Genomic DNA, 25,158 nt, shown 5'->3' with positions numbered 1-25,158 from the left:
AGCACACAGTGTTTCAGAAACATGTTAAACGATCAGATGTTCTGAGCAGAAGATGCAGGTCAGGGTATCAGACAGACACGTAATTCAAATACCATTTATTTTTTACCTTTAAAGTATATTTTTACAGTGTGCTGGGTTTGTACAGTGCTCAAAGGCGGATTGAGGAATATTATCCATGCACGTTTCACAAAGAGAGCTTTTCAAACAAAATTAAACCTGAAAAAGCAAAAACAAAGCAGAAGGCAAACGTCATTCTGATGAGACATTTACAAAAATGGAGCAAAACAAAATGAAGCGTGTGAGATTCTCTCTGTGGAAGAGGAAGTTTTCCTAACAGATGGCCTGTAGTGCTAGTTAAGATGGTTTAACCCCTCCACCCCCTCGCTCTCCATCCGGTTTAGGGCCGTTCAGTCTTTGTCAGGATGTCTGCAGGCCTCCGGCTGGGTTTGGCAGACGATTCGGGACGACCTCCGGCAAATCCACGTGGCGTTCTGACCGACGCATCTCCCGAATAAAATCTATCGGGACTCGAGCACGAGCGCGTCTCTGTAACTCAGGTCTGAGTGTTTCTGCGTGCATTAGGTATTTACAAAATGTACCTTCTTGGAGAGACCATCAAAAGCTAATAAAAAAAAAAAAGTCGAGCTTGCATTTAATTGTTTAATTTATTGTTTCTAGTGGTGCAACGCTTCTGTTATTATACGTCTGTGCAGGAAAAGAAAGACTTCTTCAAGTGAAAACTTCACATGGCTAAAGCAGCTCCAGAATCCGACCTCGCCGTAAACGACGGTCGGCACAAACGGGGCTCGCGGAACTCCGTACAGTAAATATTCTCTGAAAAAGAACAACGCAAGGACATCGCCTTTTCATTCAAACGCTCAAACTCTTCAACAATTCAACAAAATAACCTCTATCAAAGAAAACAGCAAAATAGAATATGGTGGGCTCCATTTTCCTTCGCAGGGATTTGGATATTCAGACAAAAGAGAACTACAGCCACACTTTATAAAGCCAGTACAGCCGATGAATCCCGGAGCACGTCATCCTGATGACCTCCCCGCAAATCTCCTCGGATACAGAGCACTGTGGCCTTGGCTGCATTTTCATTGGACAGGGACAGAGAAAGTGGGTGGAGCTAAGAGGCAGACTCAGAACTAGGGCAACTGAAATTCCATTCAGTGGTGGCAAAAGAAGACGTGTTATTACACTTTCTCCACTTTCCAACGAAACATGGACTCGAGTGCCAGAGAGTATTTAGTCTGCGGAGTAAATGTGCCAATCTGCAGCCACTTTGTCAGGCCGACCGCTATTGAGGTTGAAGCAACGGACAAAGTGACACCAGCTCCAGCGGTGCTAAAATCCCTAACAGAAGATCACATCTCACTCCTGACGGGCCGAAAGCTTCCTGATGAAGGAAAACAAAACAAATCAGAAGTGCAGAAAGATCTCAATGCCTTTCAGTAGAGTGACACCGAGTTGATCCAGAAACCCTAGGGGGAGAGGTTATCGTGAGGATGAAACGTTTGTGCGCCTCGGTGCAAATGGTCCACACTGACGCACCGCTGCCTCGGGTCTCCCTTCATTCGGCTGCTGTGGTATTTTCATGATGATGATGATGATGATGGAACTGGAAGGGGTCCAAAGGTCCAGATATTTGCACACTATATACACCATCACCATCGCTGCACGCTCTCGCTACAGGGGCGGTTTAGACCAAGAGCCGTACGCAGGCGTGTTCGTGTGTTTGCGCACCAAACTCAGCGTGGAGACTGGCATCTGCTCCAGGTTCATCAATCTAGTTGTGGAGAGGAGAGACGTCAGTGCTGCAGGAGTTGGGTGGCAGAGAGTACGTTAAGAAAAGAGGAGCGTCTCCGTTCACGAAGACTGCGGCGGGTGCTTGTAAGGCCCGGTCTCACCCGACGCGGCGGTCCTGGAAACGAGCGGGACGCGGTCACGAGGCAAGGTGCGGGCGACTGCTACTCTTTAGTCTGGACAGGAGGGACCTCCTCGGTTCCCTCCCAGCTTTCCTGAGGTCTCTGAGGGGGTCGCTGCGGGGTATTCATGTGCTGGGCGGCCGGGCCGGTGTAGGGCTGCCCGTGAGGGTGGTTATTAGGCTGCAGAGAGAGGGAACACAATAAGAGGGAGATCGATGAGAGTGGATGACAATAATTTGAAGACAACAGCCCTAACCCTTAGAACCCTTACATGAAGTTGAGCCAAGAGCACGCTGCTACAAGAATGGAGACTGATGCTCTTAATGAAACTGCACATTTGAAGCAGACATTACGACACGCTTTGAACTGGTTTGAAATGATGCGGCATTAAACATTTATTGATTGCAAATATGTAGATTCAAACCGGTTTAAAATCTGGCAAACCAGTCGTCGGGTGTGCAGCGATGGAGAGTGAGAATGTGAAGCAGGAGGACGGCATCTGTGTCTTTGTCCAAACCACCAATCCATATTTTGACCTTTTGTCTTTGTCCCAATCTTGGTGTTAAAGGAGAAGTTCACTTCCAGAACAAAAAATACAGATAATGTACTCACCACCTTGTCATGCAAGATGTTCATGTCTTTCTTTCTCCAGTCGTAAAGAAATAGTTTTTTGAGGAAAACATTTCAGGATTTCTCTCCATATACTGGCCTTCTATGGTGCCCTGAGTTTGAACTTCCAAAATGCAGTTTAAATGCAGCTTCAAATGACTCTAAACGATTCCAGCTGAGGAAGAATCTTATCTAGCAAATCAATCAGCTATTTTCTACAAAAAAAAAAAAAAAAAAAAGTACAATCTATATACTTTTTAATCGTAAATGCTGGTCTTGTCTAGCTCTGCGTGAACTCTGTGTAAAACTGACAACTTCAAAATCGTTCTACATCGCTGCAAAAGTACCGACCCAGTGTTTACAAAGTGAACGTGCAAAGGTCAAATGCCCATTAATAAAAAAAAAAAAAAAGGTAAAACAGCAATGTAGCAATTTAGGAGCAAAAAAGAGTGTATAAATTGTACATTTTTTCAGATAATAACCAATTGTGTCGCTAGATAAGACCCTTATTCCTCTACTGAGATCATTTAGAGCCCTTTGAAGCTGCATTAAAACTGCATTTTAGAAGTTCAAACTCGCAGGCAGCATTAAAGTCTACTAAATGGAGAGAAATCCTGAAATGTTTACCTCAAAAAATTTAATTTCTTTATGACTAAAGAAAGGAAGACATGAAGATCTTGGATGACAAGGGGGGTGAGTAGATTATCTGCACATTTTTGTTCTGGAAGTGAACTACTCCTTTAACAGGTTGAATCTTGTAACTGATGAATCTAGTCCTGCACTAAGGGTGTATAATAATACTCACTAACGAGAAACGGTGCGAGAGCTTCTGTTCTGTAAAGTGCACTTGGCCTTAGAGAACAACAGTGTTTGATATATGCACAGCTAGTCATCAGCGTCTAGCGCGTGTATGGAGGACTAGCGTGTGGACGTCACCTGCTGATATTGCGTCCCTGGAGAATGAGGATAGAGGGCCGTGTCCTCAGGGGGCGACGAGTCGTGCTCATCGGGTGCTTCCTGATCATCTGGCTCCTGGACCAAACAAAACAGACAGACAAACAAACGTGTGTTGATCTAGTAGAGCGATTACCAGGGAATGTATGAACTGATAACATGCACACCTGGAATGCAAGTCGCAGCAGGTGTTACCATTTTAGCATCAATATCTCAGCATATTAGCAACTCAACTCTTAGCCTTAAGCTCATTCAAAATCTTATTGCATTACCTCTTTACCCAGAATTCTATATTGATCAGGCAAAGGAACAGACTCGACTAATAGACCTCTCACCTCTTCAGGACAGAGCTCGCAGGCCTTGGCCAGAGTCATTCGGGCGCTGTGAGAGCGTTCTAGGAAGTATCCGTTGGACGTCTCGTTGCTCTGTACGGGTGGAGACCAGTTGTTGTAGCTGTACTGAGGGTTTCCTGTGTACGGCCTCCTCTCCAGCTCATCGCCCAGCCATTCTACTGCCCACGTCCACTTACGCTTCAGATCCCCATTACTCTGGAATACATTATGAAAAACACAATCGCTTCATGCTATGGCAAAAGTAGTGGGTTTCCCAACAATGACCTACAGCACGATAGGAAACAGAACAGAGCTGACAGTCTCTCTTAAAAACCTTCACTGTTGAACGAGAACAGAAAAATCCTTCCAACTCCACCTGACGCCTAGACTCTAGCTCTTGGAGATGTCTAGCTTAAAGCTTCTCTAGGAAGAAAATCACTTGCTGTTCTGTACTATAATTTGATTGCTCCTGGAGAGCTACTGTCCTGCAGATTCCAGCTCCAACCTACCCTGGAAATCCAGAGATCTCACGAGCAAAATCACTGGCATCGAGCAATGATGCAGGTTACTGCATTACGTAAGCAGTTCTGGGAACCAATCAAATCGGTGTATCTGATGTAGGCGGGCCAGAGGCGAGCTAAACTGATGACGACAGCGCTGCGGCGTCCAGAATCATTTAGTAAACATTGAAAGCTGGCTACAGATGAACACCAGTTGTTTGAAACGGCTTTGGCCGCTACAATGAACGAGTTTGACTTGGCTTTTCATATAAAAGAGGAACAGAAAACCGCGCTCGAATCGTTCCTTTGCAAGGAGGAGGTTTTTGCCGCTTTGCCGACTGGATACGGCGAGAGTTTAATCTATCAGTTAGCTCTGCTGGTAGCGAAGCGTATGGGGCACACTGTGTATTGTTGTGATTGGTCGTGGCGTTATCCAATTGCGTGCACAGTGAGAGTTTCAAATGCAGGCTAGGTGCCGCCCCTCGAGTTAGGCCCTTTTCATTGCTCGATGCCAGACCCTTAATCTTAATAGATTAAGGTCTGGATTTTTTCCAGGCTAGCTCCAACCCCAATCAAACACACAACCGGCTATTGAGGCAGGACTGGAGCTGAAGTCTGCAGAAGCAGAGCTAAAGGCCTCAGCGCATTTAAATGAACTGTAAATTGTAAATGTATACGGCAGCACGCAGCCTCACCTGCAGGATCTGATACGCCACAGAGCAGTTGGTGAAGAGGGCCACCATGCATTTAATGCACTGATAGGCCCGTTTCTGATAATGGTTCTTGGAGCGCTGGATGGTGTCAAAAAGCCCGTCTCGGTCATCGGGAATGCCCTTCAAAACATTGTGGATCCTAAAAAGAGATCAGATATGAGGACACTTCCGCACATTCTTCACCGCTCAGATCCTCTGGTCACGCGGATCTCCGACTCACCTGTGCGTCTGCCACGAGTCCTCGATCAGGAGGATCTGCAGCAGTAGATCCAGGTAAGGCCTCAGCTCATAGGTGTAGGAATACGCCACCTGACACACGCAAGGAAAAACAGAACGTTCACAATCGGGCAAACATAAAACGAATCGTAAAGGCTTCGACTGAGTGTTCGTCGCCGACTAACCTGCCAGAGCAGCTCGCTGAGGACCGTGGAGGAGAACTGTGGGTTCTCCCAGCAGCAGAAGCGCAGCAGTTTGACCGTCTCCTCGGAATTGCTGCAGTCCTCGATGATCTTCTTCACATAGCTTGTGCGCACAAACAGGATTTCAGCCACCAGCTGCTGCAGGGGCATGATGGGAGTCGTGAGGCCGGGGTCGCCGTACGGATCGGCCAGAGGAGGGTTACCTGTCGGGGAGAGTGGACGAGAAAGAGCTGAGAACCCGGGAGCCTTCGTCTGATCAAGCGTAAAGTGACATCAGCTTAACGAACGCTCACCGTTAATGGAGGACTGCATGCGCGACGCCACGTCACAGCAACGCACCAGCTGCGACACCACCGCGTAGAGTTTGCCCAGCTCCGCGTACTGATACTTAATGGGAGGACCGGGACCCTCGTCCAGCGCCACCAACATGAACGTGGCCGGAACGCTCAGCTTCAGCAGCTGGGTCTTTTCTGCCAAACCTGCGGCGGACAGACGGCTATCGGTTACATTTACTGACGTCATCTCCACATTCGACGTCCACGTAAACCTGATCGAGCGCTTACCCAGATTGGCGTACATGACGAAGAGGTTGAAGTACTGCTGAAGGTGGCGTCCGTGTTCAGACACTTCTCTTCTCAGTAAGTTCAGCACGGCTCGCAACAGGTGGTCACTCAGGGTCACGTTGTCACAGGCCTGCTCACAAATCACAGCGTAAGCTCTGTCTCATGTTTAAGACTAGTAACTAAAGGCTTTCGGTCTGAAGCACAAAGAGCTTCAGCCGAATTACTGGTTGAGGAATATGTCAGATCAGTTCTGAGAGCAGGTGTTTGAGGTCATACTGTGGTTATTTCTCCCTCTCACCTGTGTGGACGAGCCGGGCGAGGTGACGGCGACGGGAGCGGGGCAGGGTCCGTCCTGCAGGGAAAAGTGAGCGATGAACACGACGAGCTTGGCGAAAGCTCCGCGGACCTCCGCGCTCGGACACTCCAGCAAGTACTCCGAGAACCGCGTGGGGAAGGCAAACAGGACGTTGTGTGCAAACCAGCTGCGGACATTCTTGCTGTGACGCAATAAGATGCACAGAGCATCGTACCTGAGAGAGAAACAAATGAAGGTCAGTCCATAAGGAGGAGAAGAGGCAATCAACGACTCACTCGACTGGCCCGGACACAAACGTCTTTCTCCTCAGCATTTTAAAAAACTATTTAGCAGAAATGACTGAAATCAGTTTTGAGAAAATGAGCAGTGTGAGCTGGAATCAGACAAAGGGTGGCCACTTAATTGAAAACAACAGTAATTCCGTAACTTTCAGGACACAGTAAGTACTCACCAGTCGCTAGCAGGGCCTCGGACGACTTTCTTTGTGTGAAATCCGGTGCTAAACAGAAATCTAGCAGCAAGTTGTATACTAATCGTCGCTATTTCTTCAGCTTCTGGTAAAAGGTGATCCTGACCTAGAAAGACCGTGAAAAAAGGGCATCTTAATATAAAACACAGAATTGCTGGACCGTCCTGCGACTGACTCGAATGCATCTTCAAAACACAACGCACCTGGAGGAGGGTTCAGGTAGACGCTATTGCAGGTCAGCAGTTTCTTAATGAACTGAAAATACTCGAGGCTGTACTGCATGCGGCTGTGCATGAACTGCACGTTCTGTTTGCGAACGCTGGCCTCGATGGCCAAGGGCATTTTAGGCTGGTTCGGCCGGGGCGCGAGCGTCAGTTCGGAAATGTACTTCAGCAGCTCGCCGTCGCCCCCCGCCGCGTCCATGCGCTCGTAGAACAGAATGTAGGCGTTCCACCAGCGCTTCTGCCGCCGGTACGACATGCGCTTCATCATGTGGTCGAACACCTCGCCCATGTACTCTCCACCGAAGCACTGGTTCTTCATCTCCTCGTCGTCGTCCATCTTACACTCCGTTACGTCACCGTCGTCAAACTTATACCAGCGGTCCTTCTGTCCGTCGCCGCCGGTCCCGTGCCTCTGGACGATGTAAGAGTAGTAGTGTCCGCCGCTGGCCTGACCCGAGTGCACCAACACGCCCACGAGCCGGTAACGGGAGCCGTCGTTCGGCTCGGACTCCGCCGGCGAGTTCTCTGGGAGGACCTGGCTCTCCGGCGGCACCTCGTCACCCTCCAGCTTGGCCACGCCGGCCACCGTGTAGGGCTCCATGTCCAGCTCACGAGGGAACTCGAAGTAATCGTTGAACTTGATGGCACACTCGCGTTCCCAATCGTAGTCGAAGCGTTTCAACTGGATGGCCAACACGGGCGGCAGGTTCTTGATGAGGAGACGCTTCACCGTGTCCACCTGACGGCAAACCAGAACGCAACCGACGTCACCCATTTGCACAACTCTGATCTGAGAGAATTTACAAAACACGGCTCACCTTTTTGTTGCACTTCTCACAGTGGTACGCGTTGGCTCCTTCGAGAAGATCCCCTTTGACGTACTGCTCTAAGGAGTCGAGGAGGTTTTGGTGGTTCCTGATGTCAACGTTCAACGTCGTGAAGGATTCCTCACACTCATACCTGCGGAGACACACACGACACACGTATGCGAGTAGAACGAATCAACATCCTGAGAATGACTGACGGTCCTTCACTTACCTGTGAGGACAACCCTGACAGATCTTCTGGTCCGCAAACGAGCCACCCAAGATCCGGCTGAGCATGGTGGGATGGCCGAGGGCTTTCAGAGCCTCATCCAGACTGTCCACCAGAGAATTGAAGAACTCCAGCGCGTCGTGCTGCTCTCTCAGATTGACTGGTTCTCCCCATAGCCTGCAGGAAACGTTTCAAACGCAGTTGTCTTACTTCACGTGGATTAAAGGTGGAATGCATTTCATTTCTGAGCCACTAGCCGAACGGTCAACCAAAAAGATACGCCTCAAACTCAAGCCAAAACAGCCGTCTCTGGATATTAAACTTAGAAACGAGAAAGGATTTAATCCTCCCCACAAATCTGATTCTGCTAAGGCTGACGTACAATGCCATTTCAAAGCGTTCGACGCGCATTTTAAACTCCTATAAGGAGAATCTATACCTGAACTGTTTCCAGAAGCCTCTGGGCACGTAGTACTGCAGACGGGACGCGGCGAGGTGGCCGAAGATGACCTGCAGATGCCGCAGCACTCCGATGTTGTACTCCTTCCGGTCCTCGGCCTTATTGAGAGAGGGCTTGTCATCAAACTGGTGAGGATAACTGAACACATCATCCCTGGGGTCCACATTACTCTGCAGCACAATGACGTACATTCAGACCCGTTTCAGCGGACTCCAACTCTGCACTAAGGGCTTTCGGCACTTTTTACCTCGTTGTCCTGCTTTTCGTCTCCGGACATGTCGTCGTCGATGTCGCCGCCGGTGCCTTCGATGGCCAGGATGCCGTTGCGGATGGGCGGGATCATGTACAGCTGCTGAATGACGGAGTTCATGTAACACGTGGCCCCTGCGTTCTTCAGACCCACGAAGCCTTTGGTCGGCCGCGGACCCACCGGAGGCAGATACTCCCACTCTGTGAGAGCCTCGCAACCTGAGACCAGATGCGTTTGTTAGAAATGAGCAGCAGAGCAACGCCTTTCTATAGAGCTTGCATTTGAGTCAATTAATGAATGATTTATACAGCGTTTTTCAGGCGGCTCAGGAATGAGTCTCATTAATACCCTAAAAGCAGACAGGCCCAGATCTGCACAGCAGAAAACAAACAATACGAACTACTAGGATCAAATCACAGGGCCGTGTTTACAATACAGACAAAGACCTTCAAGACTCAATAACTCCACGTGCCTAGATAGTACATGTCCGTGAGCGTGTCGACGATCTGCTTGAGGTTCCGCACGCAGCCGACGGCAAGCGCCACCAGCAGCTCGAAGCCGGCGTTTATCGACGCGGGACTGCCGCACACCGGTATGGCCTGCTCCGCCGGGAACTCGCCGCTCTTCACGTACTGCAGGTACACGTTAGACGCCGGGAAGATGAAATCGTCGATCAGTTCCTGTGAGAGACGCAGACGGGTACAAATGAAGAGAACGTCCTTTTCACAACATATCTGTGTAAACCGAAATCGGCCGTTCACCTTTATCAGATTGGCGCCTCCTTTCTCACAGCCGATGTAGAATTTCTTCTCCGGGGTCTGAAAGGCCAGCAGCTCTTTGGTGATGCCCAGATGACCCTCTAGAATGGTCTCTTCCACGCCCGTCTCTCCTGTCCTCTTCACCTCATCCTGAACGTCCGTGAAAACCAAAGGAAAGAGAATTAAAGCCGTCGCTCCTTCCCGTTCCTTACGCAGCGAGTCAAAAGTGTGGGAATGAACTCACCCGGATCCTCTTGAGCCAGTCGATCTCGTTGTTGAGCAGCACCTCGGCGTTGGGCAGGTTGGTGTTGCTGTTGTACGCGTAGTTGAGTAAGTGGCGTAAGAGGGTGAAGTAATCGCCAGCGTGCTTTGCTCTTTCCTTAGCCGTACTCTGAAACACAAGCGAACAATTACCACACGACCAGTGTCCAAATTAGGGATGCTCATATTGACCGTTTAACCGTTAACCGACAGTAAGAATTTTAACCGATTATTACTATCAGTTAAACGGTTTAAAAGAGTTTTTTTCTATTCTTTTTTTTTTTTTTTTACGTTTGCTGCATGGTGAAAGAAATGCTATTTGTAAGTGATCTGTTTACTCACGCGTGTGTGTCGTCACGTGTAGTGTGGCTGTACAGACATATTTCGCTTCACCTTTACTTAGTAAACAGATGTAGTATATGCAGCTCAATGGCAAGTGGCGTTATTGGGTTATTAGAGAGTGAATCCGTGAGTGAATGTATTCAAATTCTGAATGAATTATAGTCTAGAAAGTGCGCAATAGGCGCTCCCATTACAATCACTGGAAAGCTATCACTCATCCTAGAGTAGTTCATCGCAATCTCATAAAGTTATTAAAAAGTAATAAAATAACCTTTACACTGCACAAATAATCTCTTATTTATATAATGCCAACACTTTCTTTGTTTTAATAAGAGAGTTCGCGAAGGTGTAGAAATCAGCAAAACTGAAACCGGCACTTTGGTTAGTGAGTGGATTGAAACATAGCCTCCTGTGATTGGCCACAGTGATAATCAAATCAACATACATGTCTGTGATTGGCTATTGCTGAACGCTGTAAAACACGCGCTTCTCCACACGCATATGAGAGTGGATGGAAGTCCCGAACCGCAAATTGAAAGGGTTTTTGTGTTGGTGTTTTGTTCGCGGATCTAAGAGTTAACAGGCAGCGGTCCTGCCTATCCGTACAGCATGTCCTCATGTTAAAAACTAGGCACACTGAGGTATTGGCTGGCCTGCTATATGTTTTTATGTCCGACGAGAAGAATAAGACCGGTACAGTTCTTCAAAGCGCATAAAAGGATTCAGTGTGTTTTAGTTTTGTCATCTTCATTAGGTATTTATTTAATTTATACATATTTAGTGTAGGCCTATTTATATTATTCTTTTTTTTTCATTCAGATTTTCTCTGTTCTCAGAACCGCTGCTGATGCGTGATAATTTAAGTATATGTCAATACAGTTTTTGTTGTTGCTCTGTATGCTGCTGTTTGCACGTTAAAATAAAACATTTGCTTGTATTTTTAATGTATCATCACAGATACTCGTGCATTCTATTTTTATTTTAAACTAATTTATTATTCTAATTTTATCAGTTAACGGTTAATGTTCGGATAACGAGCAGCGGTTGTCGGTCAGGAAAATTAACCGAAATGAGCATCCCTAGTCCAAATACACGTCCTCTTACACTGGTGTTTGTGATGCTGTACTCACTCCCAGAACAGTGAAGAGGAGGGTGATGAAGAACAGGAGGGGTCTGTGTCCCATACAGCACCTGGTGGCCATGAGGAAGAACTGCTCCTGTGCCATCTGACGCACCGCTCTGAAAACACAAAGAAATAAAGGCAGGTTCTTTAGCGACTCAGTCTTTGCTTATTTTCGGTTTCTGTTTTCATGTGTAGTGTTAGATGTCACTATAAACAGTCTTACTTTAATTACTGTACTAATAATTTAATGATCCATCACTTCTGGGGGTGGTGGGGATTTTACTGTACAACTAAGAAAAAGCAAATACTAAATCTTATTCATCTAGAACAGTGAGACCATGAGCACAAGCGCAGTTCAGATACTTAGTAGCTCGAAATCACACACACTAAATATTTAATAAGTCCTTCAAGAAAAACTTGAGCTGTGCATTTCTGCTTTTAAACCCGTCATCTCACCGGTCTATCGGGCGTCCGCTGTAAGTACATTTACCGTAAAGGCATTTTATATTCGATTTGCAAACCGACTGGAGACGTCTCTGAGTGGAGGAGCGGACAGTTCGTCGCAGAAGCGCGCTGTTCCTGTAAGTACGTACTTGCTCTGGCAGTGCAGCAGCAGGTCGATGATGAAGGTCTGCCAGGCTTTCTCTTTGCTGAGCGTGTCGAGGGCCGTAGGGAGCAGAGCGAAACACAGGGTCATGACCTCCAGCGCCTCACAGCACACCTGCTCGTCTTCGGCGTCCGGCTCGTTACCCGCGTTAGTCTGCGGAACAACAGATGCACGCTTAAACGAGGATTTAAGACACCGGCGGACAGTGGCGAGGGCTGGTGAACCGTGAACATGCCTTCTCGTAGATCTTGCTAATCTCCTCGTGCGAGCTGAACACCAGATGCACCGTCCCACAACCCGAAGCCCAAACGATCTTCTGCACGGCTCGGATCACACTGATGTCCGGGATGTACTTCGAGGCCTGGAAGAAGTTCTGTACATTGAAGAAAAACAACAAAGTCATCAATATCAGCATGAAACAGGCCTCATACTGAAACTCTAAATGAAGATCAGGAACCTCGTCAGAGATCTGCTGGGCCAGCCGGATGGCCACGTTGCGCAGCATGCATTCGGAGGCGGGATTGGGAATGCTCTGGAGAGCGTTCTGTAGCACCAGAGCCTGTTCGTGGGTCGCCTGGTTTATCTGGAGGACAAACACAAAGTCACGTCACGGTGAGGAACGAGAGACGAATCTCGAGTCTCGTCGTAACGTGAGACGTGTGCCGCACCGGTGACGCCGGGTTGGTTCCCTCCACCACGGGCTGACAGGCCTCCGCTACGGACTTCACGTGGCCGAACCCGATGGCGGTGAGCAGAAGCTTGGCGATCTTGAGGGCGTTCAGGTAGGCGCCGCGTCTCGTCTCCATGTCCGCATTGGGAAGGAAGTTGTTTCTAGTGAGCATGCCCAGAACCAGAGGCAGTCCGCCACTCTTCAGGAAGTTGAACTGGAAGTCACTGGCATCGTCTCCCAGCGTTCCACTGGCCGGCATCAGCAAAGCGTAGACCACCTGAGAGCAGACAAACCTAGTGCTATTATTACGTCTACAGGTGCAGAAGCACACGAACAATAGTTCTACAGCAACATGAGGATACCTCCGTGAGGTAGAGCACTTGTGAAGGAGACGGGCCGAAGAAGCGTGAATCCAGAGTAGGACTCAGGCTGTTCTCTCCCAGCTTCGCGTGATCCAAACATATCGCGCGAAGGTTCTCCACTGTAGTGTTATCTGTGAACACACGGAGCACCTTTCAGTGATCTTTAAAGACGGACGGCACGTTACAGGGCATGTCGTCACGGTCGTTGCTGGTACCTGGAGGCATGAGCTTCATGAGCACTCGAGCTCCGTCTCGCAGTAACGGCATGTTCAAGGTGCAACCCAGATCGGCGATCTGCCACAAGAAGGAGATATAGCGCAGATGCAGAGACATGATCTGAGGAGAGAAGAAAAGCATAACCAATATAAGGCTGATATGGCTTGTCAAAATTATTAACGAACAGAACACTCAGATCAATTGTTTTACACACAGTATACAATATGCATTAGCAAAACTCGAAATGAATATCTGTTTTTAAAAAGTTTTAACAGTGTCATCGGTTTATGAACTCTATACTGATGAAACCATCTCTAATGTTTGTCATGATCTAACAGCCTAATATGCTGCAAGTCTCACTCAGACCTGAGGTTATCAAATGAAGCACAAACTGTGTTCTCACCACTCCCGGCAAGCAGCTCTCCACCTCAGGGTTCGGCCCGTCGCTGTAGTGGTTTCCGTGATTTCCGGGCGAGCCGGTGGACGAGTCGGACGAGCTGTCGGGGCTGGAGGGCATGTTGGAGCTGACCTGCGTGAGCTTCGCTGTGATGAGCTACGGAAGAAGTCAGTCGAGTCTTTTAGCAGCTCATTTCTGTCATATATCAGTATACATTAACACACATCTGTAAAGCTCACGGTTTTATCTTTGAGGTTGAGCTGTCCAATCAGCCGGCGGTCGTCAGCAGGGTCCACGATCTCTCCTCCGATGAACAGCTCCACTTTGGTGTGCGTGCTGTTGGCTTTGATGCGAGAGAGGATGCACCGGCGGACCGAGCCGATGGTGTCGTTGGTGTGGGACCAGATGTCCAAGTCGTCCACCTGACGGCCCTGATTGGGAAACCTCACCACCAGAGTGATGTGCTTCCCTCGGAACGCCCTGAAACGCAGAGACAGACAATATGAGAAAGACATTTACACATTTTTGTCATTGTTTGGCTTCTTACTACCATCAGTTCATTTGACAGACTTTCAAGTTTCAAGTTTTTTTCCCTTATGTATTTTGACTTTTATTTTGGTGTAAATCCGCAAGAAGAGCTCAGTCCTAGTTTTTGCTGGCAGCAGCAGATTTGTGAATGATTGTCATCTTTGGTCTTTGAACCCTGGCTAAGGAGCTGCTGTCAGAATAAATACAATTGGTGTCTGGTGTATTAGACAACAGAACGTTCTGGAGTTGATTGACTAATGGATGATTTCAGTCATCATACAGTAACCTTTCTCTCCTCACGAAGACATGCGATGCGCTTCTAAACAGTCTCTCGCTGTCGCTGCTTGGAATGATTTTTGCGTCTTTCTCTGACAGTTTTAAATGCTTCCACATGTTTGCTGCATTAGTGCACGCCTCTATTTGATCGCGTCATTGTTCGGTATAATTAAATTAGGTTGCCGAACATTCAATGCATCCCTAAAAAGCCTGAATTACAGAAAGGTTTCTTATCATCGCAGCAGGCACCTGGACATGGGCAGGATGGTCCTCTCCTCGTGGTAATCGCTGTCACACTCGTTGATGTACTCTTTGAGCACCGTGAGAACGCGCACCATACGTATGGCCTCCTGTCTGGCACAGTTAATGCTGTCCTTATCACCGTCCAGCACACACAGCGTATCGTACGAGGCCTTGAGTCGGTCGAAACACGACTGAATGAAGTCCTCGTGGATCTCTACCTGTGAACGGCAACAGCACCGGATCAGACGTGAGTTAACGGCGTATTATTGGCCGGCGGCGGGGCGAGGAAGGCGGGCTCACCTGATTCACTTGTAGTTTTGGTCCGAGGTTGGTGTATATTTCTTTCAGCAGGTCTATTGCCCGAGTGGCGATGTCATCACTGCCTTGAATCACGACCTGCGGAGAAGAAATGAAATGACAGTAAAAACTGAAGAACATGATCTCGATGATCAGCGTTCACACTGCAGCTGAATACGGAGTCAATCTGAATTCAGTTATTCAGTCCAGACTCTAGAAGCCAGCTAATGACTAGAACAGCAGCGCCGACGAACCGAACTCGTCTAAACCGAACAGATGTACACACTTTAATTCAGACGTTTTACCCTCCAGAGGTAGTCGAGTCCGATCAGCTCCAGGTCGTCCATCATGTACGCCCGGCGTTTGGCCACCAGTTTGCCCTCTCTGCAGTTGACGGCTTTGAAGAAGCGCTCGAAGCATTTCATGCCGTTCTCCGTGAGCAGCGTGGGGTCCAGCTGCAGCACGTTGCTCTCAAAAAAGTCCTTGTTGATGTCCGGGTCGAGGTCCGGCTCGTCACCCATCAGTTTGGAGTACCACTTAAAGCAGGCCTCGCGGTCGCACAGGAAGACGGCGTTCTCCGCCAGACACTTCCAGATCTGCTTGGCTTGTGGTGCGCAAAGCCACAGCTGGCCGTCCTTCAGCAGAAACCTGAACACGGGTTAAGAACGTTAGAAACTCCTCAGTGCGAAACACCTTCCTGCGAATGTTTGTGTGTTTAAGACATCACCGACCTCAGGAAATTAAGTCTCTCTTGTACTTCCTGCACGTGGCTGTAGCGGCTGCCGACTCGGACCGTCTGAGGGTCAAACCCTGGATGTTCTGAGCCACAGAATTACAATGAAAGTTGGCCTTCATTCACACTTAACCCCGAAGTAAATATGATGGCTATGGCGTTAGAGGACACGCACCTTTCGAGAACTGCCTCATGTTCTCCATGTACGCGGACAGGTTCTCGGCCACCAGCGTGACGAGCGCGTGATTGTGCTGGAGCTGGTTGATCAGATCGTGACGGTAGAAGACGTGTGGACTCCTCTGCGTCTGACTGCACGAGAAACAAATGACAATCGCACACCGCCGACAGACAGACGATATCGTGAAGACACCCGCTCAATGGCTCACCTGAGGTTCTGAGGCGCTTCTCCAAACAAGCTGCAGATCTCCCTGATCTGCTTCAGAGCTGGAATCACCCACTTATCATTCGTCCGAAGCTCCTCGATGAAGCGGTCGATCCACTGCATCTTCTGCGTGTCCCGGTCCTGCGAGACAGCCAAAAGAAACCGGTCGGTTAGACTCGGCACGCAGACGCACGACGGGAAGAGATGCGCTCAAACTCCAGCTCAGACCTGAGAGCAGCTGTAGTCCAGGATCTTGATGTGGGCGCTCAACGCCTGATCCATGATGTCGACGGGGACGTCGTCGCTGTGTGCCAGGTTCCACAGCAGGTTGAGCACTTTGTGAGCCATCACTCCGTCTTTATCGTCCTCCGCCAGCCTGCGGATCAACTCCAGCAGCTTCTCCCGCTGCTTTTTACCAGCGTTCGTCCAACTGGCCTGCATCACAGAGACCAGAATCAAGACGGTTATCACGGCATCCGCAAGAGAAGTGTCCCGTATTACGTGACGGCGGCCGCTCACCTTGAAGCAGTCAAACAGGTGATCGAGCTGCTCTGGAGAAAAGTCCCACGCCAGCTTGGCCAACAGATCGTGGACGTTCTTGACGATCGCTTCGTGTTTACCAGCCTGAGAAAACACCACACTGTAGATTATTCACCCTACCTCCTCTTCAACACATTTCAGGCTGAGAGCAATCAAAAGTAAACCCAAACTAAACTGTTACACATATGCTCCTCTCTGGTGCTGGAGCTCATTCCTCAACCACAGAAAAACTGGTTTCTGAAAGCTTTCTGGTCTTGAACCAGGAAACTATTCTGTTTTCCCAGCGGTAACAACAGTTTAGCCAGATAACAACTGCATTTACACCTGTGGGAATGAGTAGTTATTAAAACAATATAATGTCAGAAAACAGACTTAATCTGTGGAGGAGATGTGAGCTCTATAAGTACGATGAAGATCAATGAGATATTAGCAAAGGCAAACAGAAGATATGTAGAGAAACACACTGCACTTCTGTCACACTACTGCTGGCTGTAGTGAGGTTAGTGGTATCAATACTGGGATGTGGTTAGCTGATTAGTGGGTAGGTTGACTAAAGAATTGCTTTAAGAGGTTCTCAATGACACTTGTCTTTTAAAGCTGCGTTACAGCGGAACCAGTTTCCGGCACTGATTCTGTTCACTACTGTGGAGCAGCTTTGACATTCGTATCATTACTGGGATGCGGCGATGTACCTGAGCCGCCCAGATGTTGTCCAGGTCCTGCAGGGTCAGAGCTTTCTCTTTAATGACAAAGCGCAGGATCTTCTCCAGCTTCTCCACGTACTGCGGCTGGTGCAGACTGTCTCTCAGCACGATGGACAGAATGTTGTTCTGCTGAATCCATTCCTGATGGACAAACAACATCATGAGCATTTCCTGTAGCAGTGCATGTCTGAGTACAGGAAGCGTCTCTCTCTCACACACACACACACACAGAGATGTCAGATGTCCGCTTCAGTTAAATCTACTGGTACGTATGACACAGCTGAGCTGCATTAGTGTACATCAGAAAGTTCATGGAGTGTTTTCATGTGGTATCTAATGTGACGGTGATTGATTGATGGAGTGATCGTGTATTGATTGTGCTCTTACAGCCATACGCTCCGCTGTCAGCCACTCCTCTTCCTCCGGGTTTCCGTGTCGGTGGGTGTAATACGACACGCTGGAGATCACCTTGTTCACCTCATTCAGTGCATTCATCTTTCCATTAAATGAGGAAATCTGCAACAACCTGCGAAACAGACGCAGCAGATAAAATAGTCACGAGTAGAGATCGACCGATATATCGATTTACCGATATTTTTCCCGATATTTAAGCATTTTACCATAATCGGTTATCGGTTTTGTAATATCGGGTTCACCGATAAACGCCGCCATCTAGTGGGTGTTTTGAGAATTACGCGCATGATCGCCATTGCGGCACGGCGTCTGAGGGGAAACAACAGCTGCGTGCACAGGTAAAGTATACTTACTTGTTTTGCTATATTTAGTAAACTTTATTTAACATAACAGCTATTAATGCACAAATTAGATGTGTTACATAAATGACTGATATGTAGTTTATGCAGCTTGGCTCTAAGAAATAAAGACGAACTCACAGAGTCATGCAAGATAATCCGTCAAATCCTGTCACAATAAAGACGAAACTTTGCCTGAATTAAATAATATACAGCCATGAATAGAGCCCTGCACAGGCCTTAAATCTAAGCCCTAGCCCGGCCCTTGTCCAACAGCTTATCAATATTTTTGACCCGAAGCCCGTCTTTTTTTCCGCCAAACAGCTTATACTGTTAACTTACAGCCATTAAAATAGACCAGATTTGTATTTGGTAGGAAGTTTATGTTTTTTCGTTTCGTCTTTTTATCAGAATAATTTAGAGAAATGTTTGGAGTTTTATTTTGTTTGTTTTTTAAATATAAGTTCTTGTTTTTTAAGTGACATCGATATCCAAGCGGTATGTGGTCCACAGTGACTCAATTTAACCTATATCAAATCAACACTTGACTAGTCTACAATACAATCCACAGATATAAAACAAACATCAATATATCACAATGTTAGATTTATAGTTTATCACCACCATCTCAGAACAAAGGAATTTCGAACAAAAATAGAGAGCAGGGCAGCTCTGTTGCGCAAAACCAGAACATGCAAAGTCGCAGTGGTAAAGTAAACGAATACTGAACAAATAAAGAATAAGTAATAATATAGAAAACTTCAAAAACGCAACTTTACCACGTGGCTGGAAATCTCTATGCGGCGCAGAGTATGTGAGCCTCACTGATATCAGAAACACCGCATCCCCGTCAAAAAAATCAGTATGTTTGAAATGTAACAGTCCTGTTCATAAAATATAATACAATAAAATAACAGTGTGCAATCTTTGTTCCTACCACATGCCAAGCTAATAATTGTCAGCATTAAAAGAGTATAATTGCTGCTTTTTGCAGTGCGAAGTTTGTAATTAAAATAACAATACTTTTTCGTCAGTTATCTTACCAACGGATCGCTGCAGATTTCTGCTCATTCGAAATCGGATCCCATTACATTTGTTTTAAGGCATTACTGACAGAGCGACTGCGTGTAAATAAGTGTTGTACCTGTTTAAATAATGCTTTCACCTGGAAATATTCAGCATCTATAAGGAACAATCCTCGTGAAGTCACTTCCATTTTGCTGTTCACTCAGCGGGTTGATGCTCATGAAATGCTCCAGCACAGCCACCGCACATAACTTATAACAAGATTCACTAAAACACCCCGAATTATATTAACATTTACTATACAACCATCATTCCGCTAATAAACATCTTCTAAATAAATAAAACTACAAATTCAATGTGCTTTGTCAGCACGCATTTCATAATCTAATCATAATCTTTTTTTCAAAAACGTAATTGTGATGTAACATCAGAAATGCAATAAAAACGATGTTTTGTTTGTTATATTTCAGAATATTACTCAGTAACTTAACATTATCCAGCTAATTATTATTCACTCTTTAGCCTATAAACAGTTTATAAATCTAATAAAACTGTAGTTTAACTCCTGCGCTTGAAAACAGACATTCTATATTTATTTTGCTTATTGGTAATGTTGAGTGTTGCTGCTCATGCTTTTTATAAAATATTTTTTTGTTGTAATATGAATATTAAATTTAACTTGAAAGACTGCTAACATTCAACACTTTTTTTTTAAGATGACCAAAATTAAAAATAGACAGCAAAGTGAAATATGGACTTACTTCACTCACTTGAAGATTTTATTTTTGAACAAAAACGCTTTAGTGCGTTAGGGTTAGGGTACTAATAACAGTGCACTACTTGTATTTTTTGCACTTTCAGACCTCTCTATTTATTGGTGCATAAATAAGAGTTTTTGATTTGTATGCAAGGAGGGAGTGATTGTTATAAATAAAACGGTTTGTTCAGTTCAGCGGTGTTGTAATCATAGTGTCAAAAACAGAAGTATAATAGTAAATAAATATCGGTTATCGGGCACATAAACATGCAAATAATTGGTATCGGTACTAAAAAAAATCAATATCGGTCGATCACTAGTCACGAGTTCAGATAAACGTAACTAGTAATTCATCAAGCTTCTAAACAGGGAGCACAAGGAGACAGCTTACCTAAGGATCATTTTTAACCTGAAGATCTCCAAGTTCTTGACGGTTTCCTCTTGACCCGGAACTCTAGACGCCAGGTTCTTCAAGGACTTTATGATCATGGACAGAGCGTCGTTCTTGGCCTCGTTCTTGGCCTCTTTCTTCAGCTCCTCGTCCGTGAGGTTCTCCAGAAACTGCGGAACCATCTCGATCACGGGTAAGAAAAACTTCTTCACCGTGTGCAAAGTCAAGAACTCGTAGCACTGGCCGAAAGGTCTGGAAAACAAGCAAGAAACGACGAGACTCAGCAGAACACGCAGCGGCTCGAATGCAGATGTTTATTAAACAGACGTGGGCCGCGGGTGACGTGAACGCAGAGGAACCTACTTGATGAGAGCCGCGATGATCTGCACGTTGAGAGCCTGGCCGCTCACGAAGCGATCGTGAAGAATCTGGAACCCGTTCAACGTCCCGAACTTATTGATGAGGTCCACCAGCCAACCCTGAACCAGAGACACGGATGAAGAACTCTACCAAACCAAACCACACTGCTTACAGTCAAATATTACGGCGTCTTCTTTTTTTAAACCGTCTTTAACTAAAGCCAATTACACCAGTAACTACTTTCTTAAGAAGAGGTTAATTTGTGTTTCACAGTTTGTTTATAATCAAACACATCTGTTTCAGTGCAAATAAACTAGTGTTTCTCAGCTGAGATGTGCATCATCCTGTCTGTGTTTGTCGAATGTTATTTTTTTAGCTAGTGAATGATAACTGCTCTGTGTTTAAAACCCGCCTCCAGAATCTCTCACTGCATCGCATTCGGTTGCGATCGGGTGATCAGAAGCACGGTGCCGTACCTTAGGAGAGCGCGGGTCGGGCGGCCGGGCGAACAGCTCATCGTCGGCGAGTTGTGCTCCCGCTGGGACGCTCTCAGACGGACGGGTGCCGTTGTAAATGTGGAACTTGCAGTGCGGGTTAGTGGCCATGGCCAGCAGCTCCAGCAGAGGAAACCAGTCCTGAGCCAGTTTGACCACACACAGCTCGATCAGACGGTGGGTGTTATTGATGATGCACCTCTGCAACGGGACGACAACAACAACACATCAACATCTGGAACGAACGGGGAGACGTCCCGTCACGAGAAGAAAGACTCACGTGGATCTCAAACTTCCAGCCGCTCACGGCCTCATCCGTCAGGATTTTGGTGAAGGAGATCGTCAGACCGTCGCGGAAAAACCTCTGACACGCCTCACACCTGACATCCAGCCCTGAACACCACAACACACCAGAGAAAACCCCAATGACTCCACCTGAACATGACATCCGCATTTGATTGGAGTTCATGACCGTGACATCTGACCTTTTTTACTGAGATCTATAGCAGCTTCGAGCAGAACCTCCAGCTCTCCTTTAGGCAGGACCGGAACCACCCAGCGCGGCCTGAACCACATGAAACCACATGAAACCACATAAACACACATTATCTCCACGCAGAGGGAAAACCAACACAATGTGAGAGGGACGCCGCTGCTGCTGACCGGTTGATCATGTCGTCCAGCTTGGCCAGGTCTGTGTGGGGGAAGGCAGGCTCCTCCTCTTCCTGTGTGGGCGGAGCCTCTGCCTGCCCCTGCTCCTCCGGCGGACTGATGGGTGACGCCTCATTGGAGGAGTTCGTTGAGGGCGTCTGAACACACAACAGCAACAAAGTTGATATCTATACAGTTTATTGATGTCTTTGGTTAATATGGAACACTGATCAGTGAGTCTAGTGAGTAACTAATGATGAGAACTGGTTCTCAACTGTTCGACAGCGGTTAGCTGACTAGTGGGTAGGTTGACTAATGAACTGCTTTAAGAGGTTCTCTATGACAGCGGTTCCCAATTCCAGTCCTCGCGACCCATTTTGCATGTCTCTCTTAGTTAACACACCTGATTCAGATAACCAGCTCATTAGAAGTGAGGTCCGTGCAGGAACTGTGATCCGATTGACACGGTCCCTGCAAAGTGTTCATTGCTCCCTGCTCCCTAAGCGGGGGAAATCTGTTTACTATACTTCGAAACATTCATTCACATATTTGCGCTACGTCACCGCATGTAGCGTCTTCACACACAGATGAAACTTACTAGAGAAGTGTGACATAAGCGCATCTGTAAATAAATGCATTTTAAATTTACATCTCGCACGCTTTAATGACCTTCAAATGGAACACATACGCTCGCTTCGAACTAATGAATAATGGCGGAATATCCTGTGATGTCCACTTCGAAGGGCAGTAACGTTGAATAGAACAAACGTCGGAAGCGATGCGTGAAACACACAAAATGTGCAGAGCGGTGGGTCACGAGGACTGGAATTGGGAACCGCTGCTCTATGACACTGTTGTCTTTTAAAGCTGCGTTACAGCGGAGCCAGTTTCCAGCACTGATTCTGTTGGCTACTGTGAAGCAGCTTTGACAGTCTGTATTGTATGAAGCACTACTGAAATACAGGAGAACGGACTAAATGTAAGTTCCTCCCGTGAGCTGTCGTGTCTGGTGTTTCTCTCTCGCACCTGGTTCTGGGGCAGCAGGGCTTGGTTCTGGCCGTCCGGCGCTTGGCTCTGGCTCTCGTTGCCCCCCACGGGCGAGCCGCGGGTGGTGGCCGTCATGCTGGACGTGGGGCAGATCTTTGCAATCTTGTCCGTTTATGTGGCGGGAGCCGGGCGAGAATCTACTGCCCGGACGGCAGCGGGGCGTTTCCGGCGGCTGAGGGAGCGAGATCGAAGCACCTGGAGCTCAGGCCGAGCCGCAGAGAACATGGCATTACCTGCGAGACACACAGAAACACAGATTCAGAGAAGCACCGAGCGTTCGGAAACGGGTTCGAGTTCAAGCGGCTCTGCCGTGAGCGTGCGGATCAGATGCCGACGCTAACTTTAACCGGTGAGCAGCAGCTGCTGTCGTCCGTCCAGACCAGACTCGCACGTATTAAAACACACCGGATGCGTTTGTTCTGTCTGTGAACATCAGATGTGTTTTCGGCGTGTGTCTGACGCTCAGATCTATTTAAGGACTGTGTGTGTTTCTGCCCTTTTCAGAATCACTAATAGAGAGAATTGTTAAATAAGGACATTAGAGGCTCATAGATGCTCCAGATGATGTTTGAGTCCAGTGACGGATCAGAACATCACGAGTCTCGTGAATACACAACTAAACTGGTCTCACAGTTAACCAGGAGAAAATGACACGGTTAACATGCAGTTCTGGAGCACATCTGCACGCGTGTTCGGGGTCCTGCACACGTCACACGCTTCAGCGCATTCAGGAAGTGAGAAGAACACAACATCCTGTCACACAGGTGTCCTCGGCTCTCTTCTGGATACAGATGAGAAACACAAAAGCAACAAGTCAAAGCAAATAAACGATTAAGTCCAAGTCAAACAGTAAATAAAGCTGCGGGTGTCAGACACGATGTTAGAAACACGTCTGGTTTCATCTGACAGAGCCTCATGAGACTGAAACAGGTTCTTGAGTTCAGCTGCAGCAGTCATTCAGAGACTCAAACACTGTCAGAAACCAACATCCAGATCTGCTCATATCTGATCTGTGTATTTGATGCAAGACTTCATTCTGTAACACTGAAGACTCTCAGTGTATTTACCATCAGACACTGCTGCAGTCAGTATTGATATGAGCTGTCAACTGATCCAAACACACATGCTGTCAATAGCCTTTACACTAAATATAGTCTGATGACATTCAGCTCATTTCATAAACATCAGCTGTTTCCTCACAATCCTGTCAGCTGCACACAAACACATCTGTTTACAGACATGCAGCTCGCGGTATTCATACATGTTCTCATTACACTGACATTCAAAGCCGAACGACCTGCAGTTTAATGTAAAGAACGACTTTTATGGTCCGGAGGCCGGTTTCTGACACTAGCATTAGCACTGACTACACACCGCTCGCGTTCTTCACGTTCGTTTTCCCGCACAGACACCGAACAAACACAGACACCCGCATGAAGAGTGTTTGACGCTGATTAGAGTGTGAATGTGTCTGTGTGTGTTCGTGTGTGTTATTGAGGCCTGTTAGCCTCGGTGCTAATGTGCTAACCGCTGCTCCACCTCACTAATGGCGCGCCGCTCGCTCGCGTCCGCCGCTAAACGCCCTGACGCGCCTGTGAATCACGGCAAACCCGCACCGAACACCCGCTGCCAGCCTCACCGCGGACAGCAGCTCAGAGCAGACCGTGTTTGAACGGGTGTCTGTGGAGCTGCTCCTCTGAGTGTGAGTGAGTGTCAGCAGCCATTTTGCCCCGCAAACACACACAAACCGGCTTCGTACGAGCCGATAACCGTGTCAGACGCGCATCTACGGGTGTCTCACGAACATTCGCGCGGATTTCTCGGTCCGTCCCGCGCGTGTGCTCGTGTTTACGGTGTCGGTCAGGCGCTCCGGTCACTTAACAAAGAGAAAGGCGCACCGAGCGCGGCTTCACAAACATCACTCACCGACAACCGGGCGCGACTGTCCGCTGCTCGCTCATCCGCCGCGAGTCTCTGCAGTCCGCGGCTCGATCGTCTGTGTTTCGCGGTTGTTCTTTCGCATTCGCGGCTCCGTGCTCTTCTCTGTCTCGTCTGCTCGTTTCGGGTGTTTTTCCTGCGTCACCAGCCGCCCCCCCCCCACGACACCCGTCCAGCCTCAGTCCATCACACCGATAACTACACCAGCTCTGACTAACCGGTTAACGGGCAGCACAGGGACGATTTCACTGCTCGGTGGATATTTAGTTTTCTCTAATGGCTCGCTGTCCCGCACCGGACCGGCCCGTTTGACGTTTAAATGTCTGCGGCTCAAAACCTAGTGTGCTGCCTAACTAGACAGCACTACTGAGACAACACCGACGCGCCGCCACACACACAGATCACACTCACTGCGGAAACTCGTGTTCTGTGTCAGTATTCATCAGAGGTTTGATCAGACAGTAAATGTGTCTAAAACTCAGATCTTTGTGTTGTTGTTGTTTTTGTTGTTGTTCCAGCAGGAGG

The 25,158-nt window shown here is 47.6% G+C and overlaps 1 protein-coding gene across 3 annotated transcripts; it reads right to left on the bottom strand.

Moving 5' to 3' along the window:
- Positions 1-80: 80 nt before the first annotated feature.
- LOC141346457 (ubiquitin carboxyl-terminal hydrolase 9X-like) lies at positions 81-25,158 on the bottom strand. Of its 3 annotated transcripts, none has more exons than XM_073851316.1 (45): positions 24,622-25,158; positions 22,675-22,928; positions 21,661-21,806; positions 21,483-21,562; positions 21,278-21,390; positions 20,980-21,198; positions 20,507-20,622; positions 20,144-20,395; positions 17,605-17,743; positions 17,206-17,358; positions 16,493-16,597; positions 16,202-16,408; positions 15,978-16,114; positions 15,767-15,900; positions 15,590-15,677; positions 15,164-15,506; positions 14,862-14,957; positions 14,568-14,779; positions 13,754-13,994; positions 13,521-13,670; positions 13,117-13,237; positions 12,902-13,032; positions 12,538-12,816; positions 12,327-12,452; positions 12,105-12,242; positions 11,856-12,022; positions 11,270-11,378; positions 9,781-9,927; positions 9,540-9,686; positions 9,251-9,458; positions 8,776-8,996; positions 8,508-8,698; positions 8,072-8,245; positions 7,852-7,993; positions 7,013-7,772; positions 6,792-6,915; positions 6,323-6,554; positions 6,025-6,154; positions 5,755-5,940; positions 5,444-5,664; positions 5,263-5,351; positions 5,025-5,181; positions 3,833-4,045; positions 3,480-3,575; positions 81-2,114 (listed from the first exon to the last, which is right to left on the bottom strand). In XM_073851316.1, exons 2-45 carry the CDS (start codon positions 22,768-22,770, stop codon positions 1,977-1,979), a joined length of 7,674 nt encoding a protein of 2,557 aa, XP_073707417.1. In that variant the 5' UTR covers positions 22,771-22,928; positions 24,622-25,158; the 3' UTR covers positions 81-1,976. The 3 variants fall into 3 exon arrangements, with proteins under 3 accessions (XP_073707417.1, XP_073707418.1, XP_073707416.1); XM_073851317.1 differs by having other exon boundaries at positions 8,508-8,626; XM_073851315.1 differs by having other exon boundaries at positions 12,105-12,452.

This window comes from Garra rufa, chromosome 12 (genome assembly GCF_049309525.1).
Source record: "Garra rufa chromosome 12, GarRuf1.0, whole genome shotgun sequence".
NCBI classification, from domain to species: Eukaryota; Metazoa; Chordata; class Actinopteri; order Cypriniformes; family Cyprinidae; genus Garra; species Garra rufa.
The sequence above is the reverse complement of the archived record's forward strand: the minus strand, read 5'-3'. Positions and strand labels throughout refer to the sequence as shown.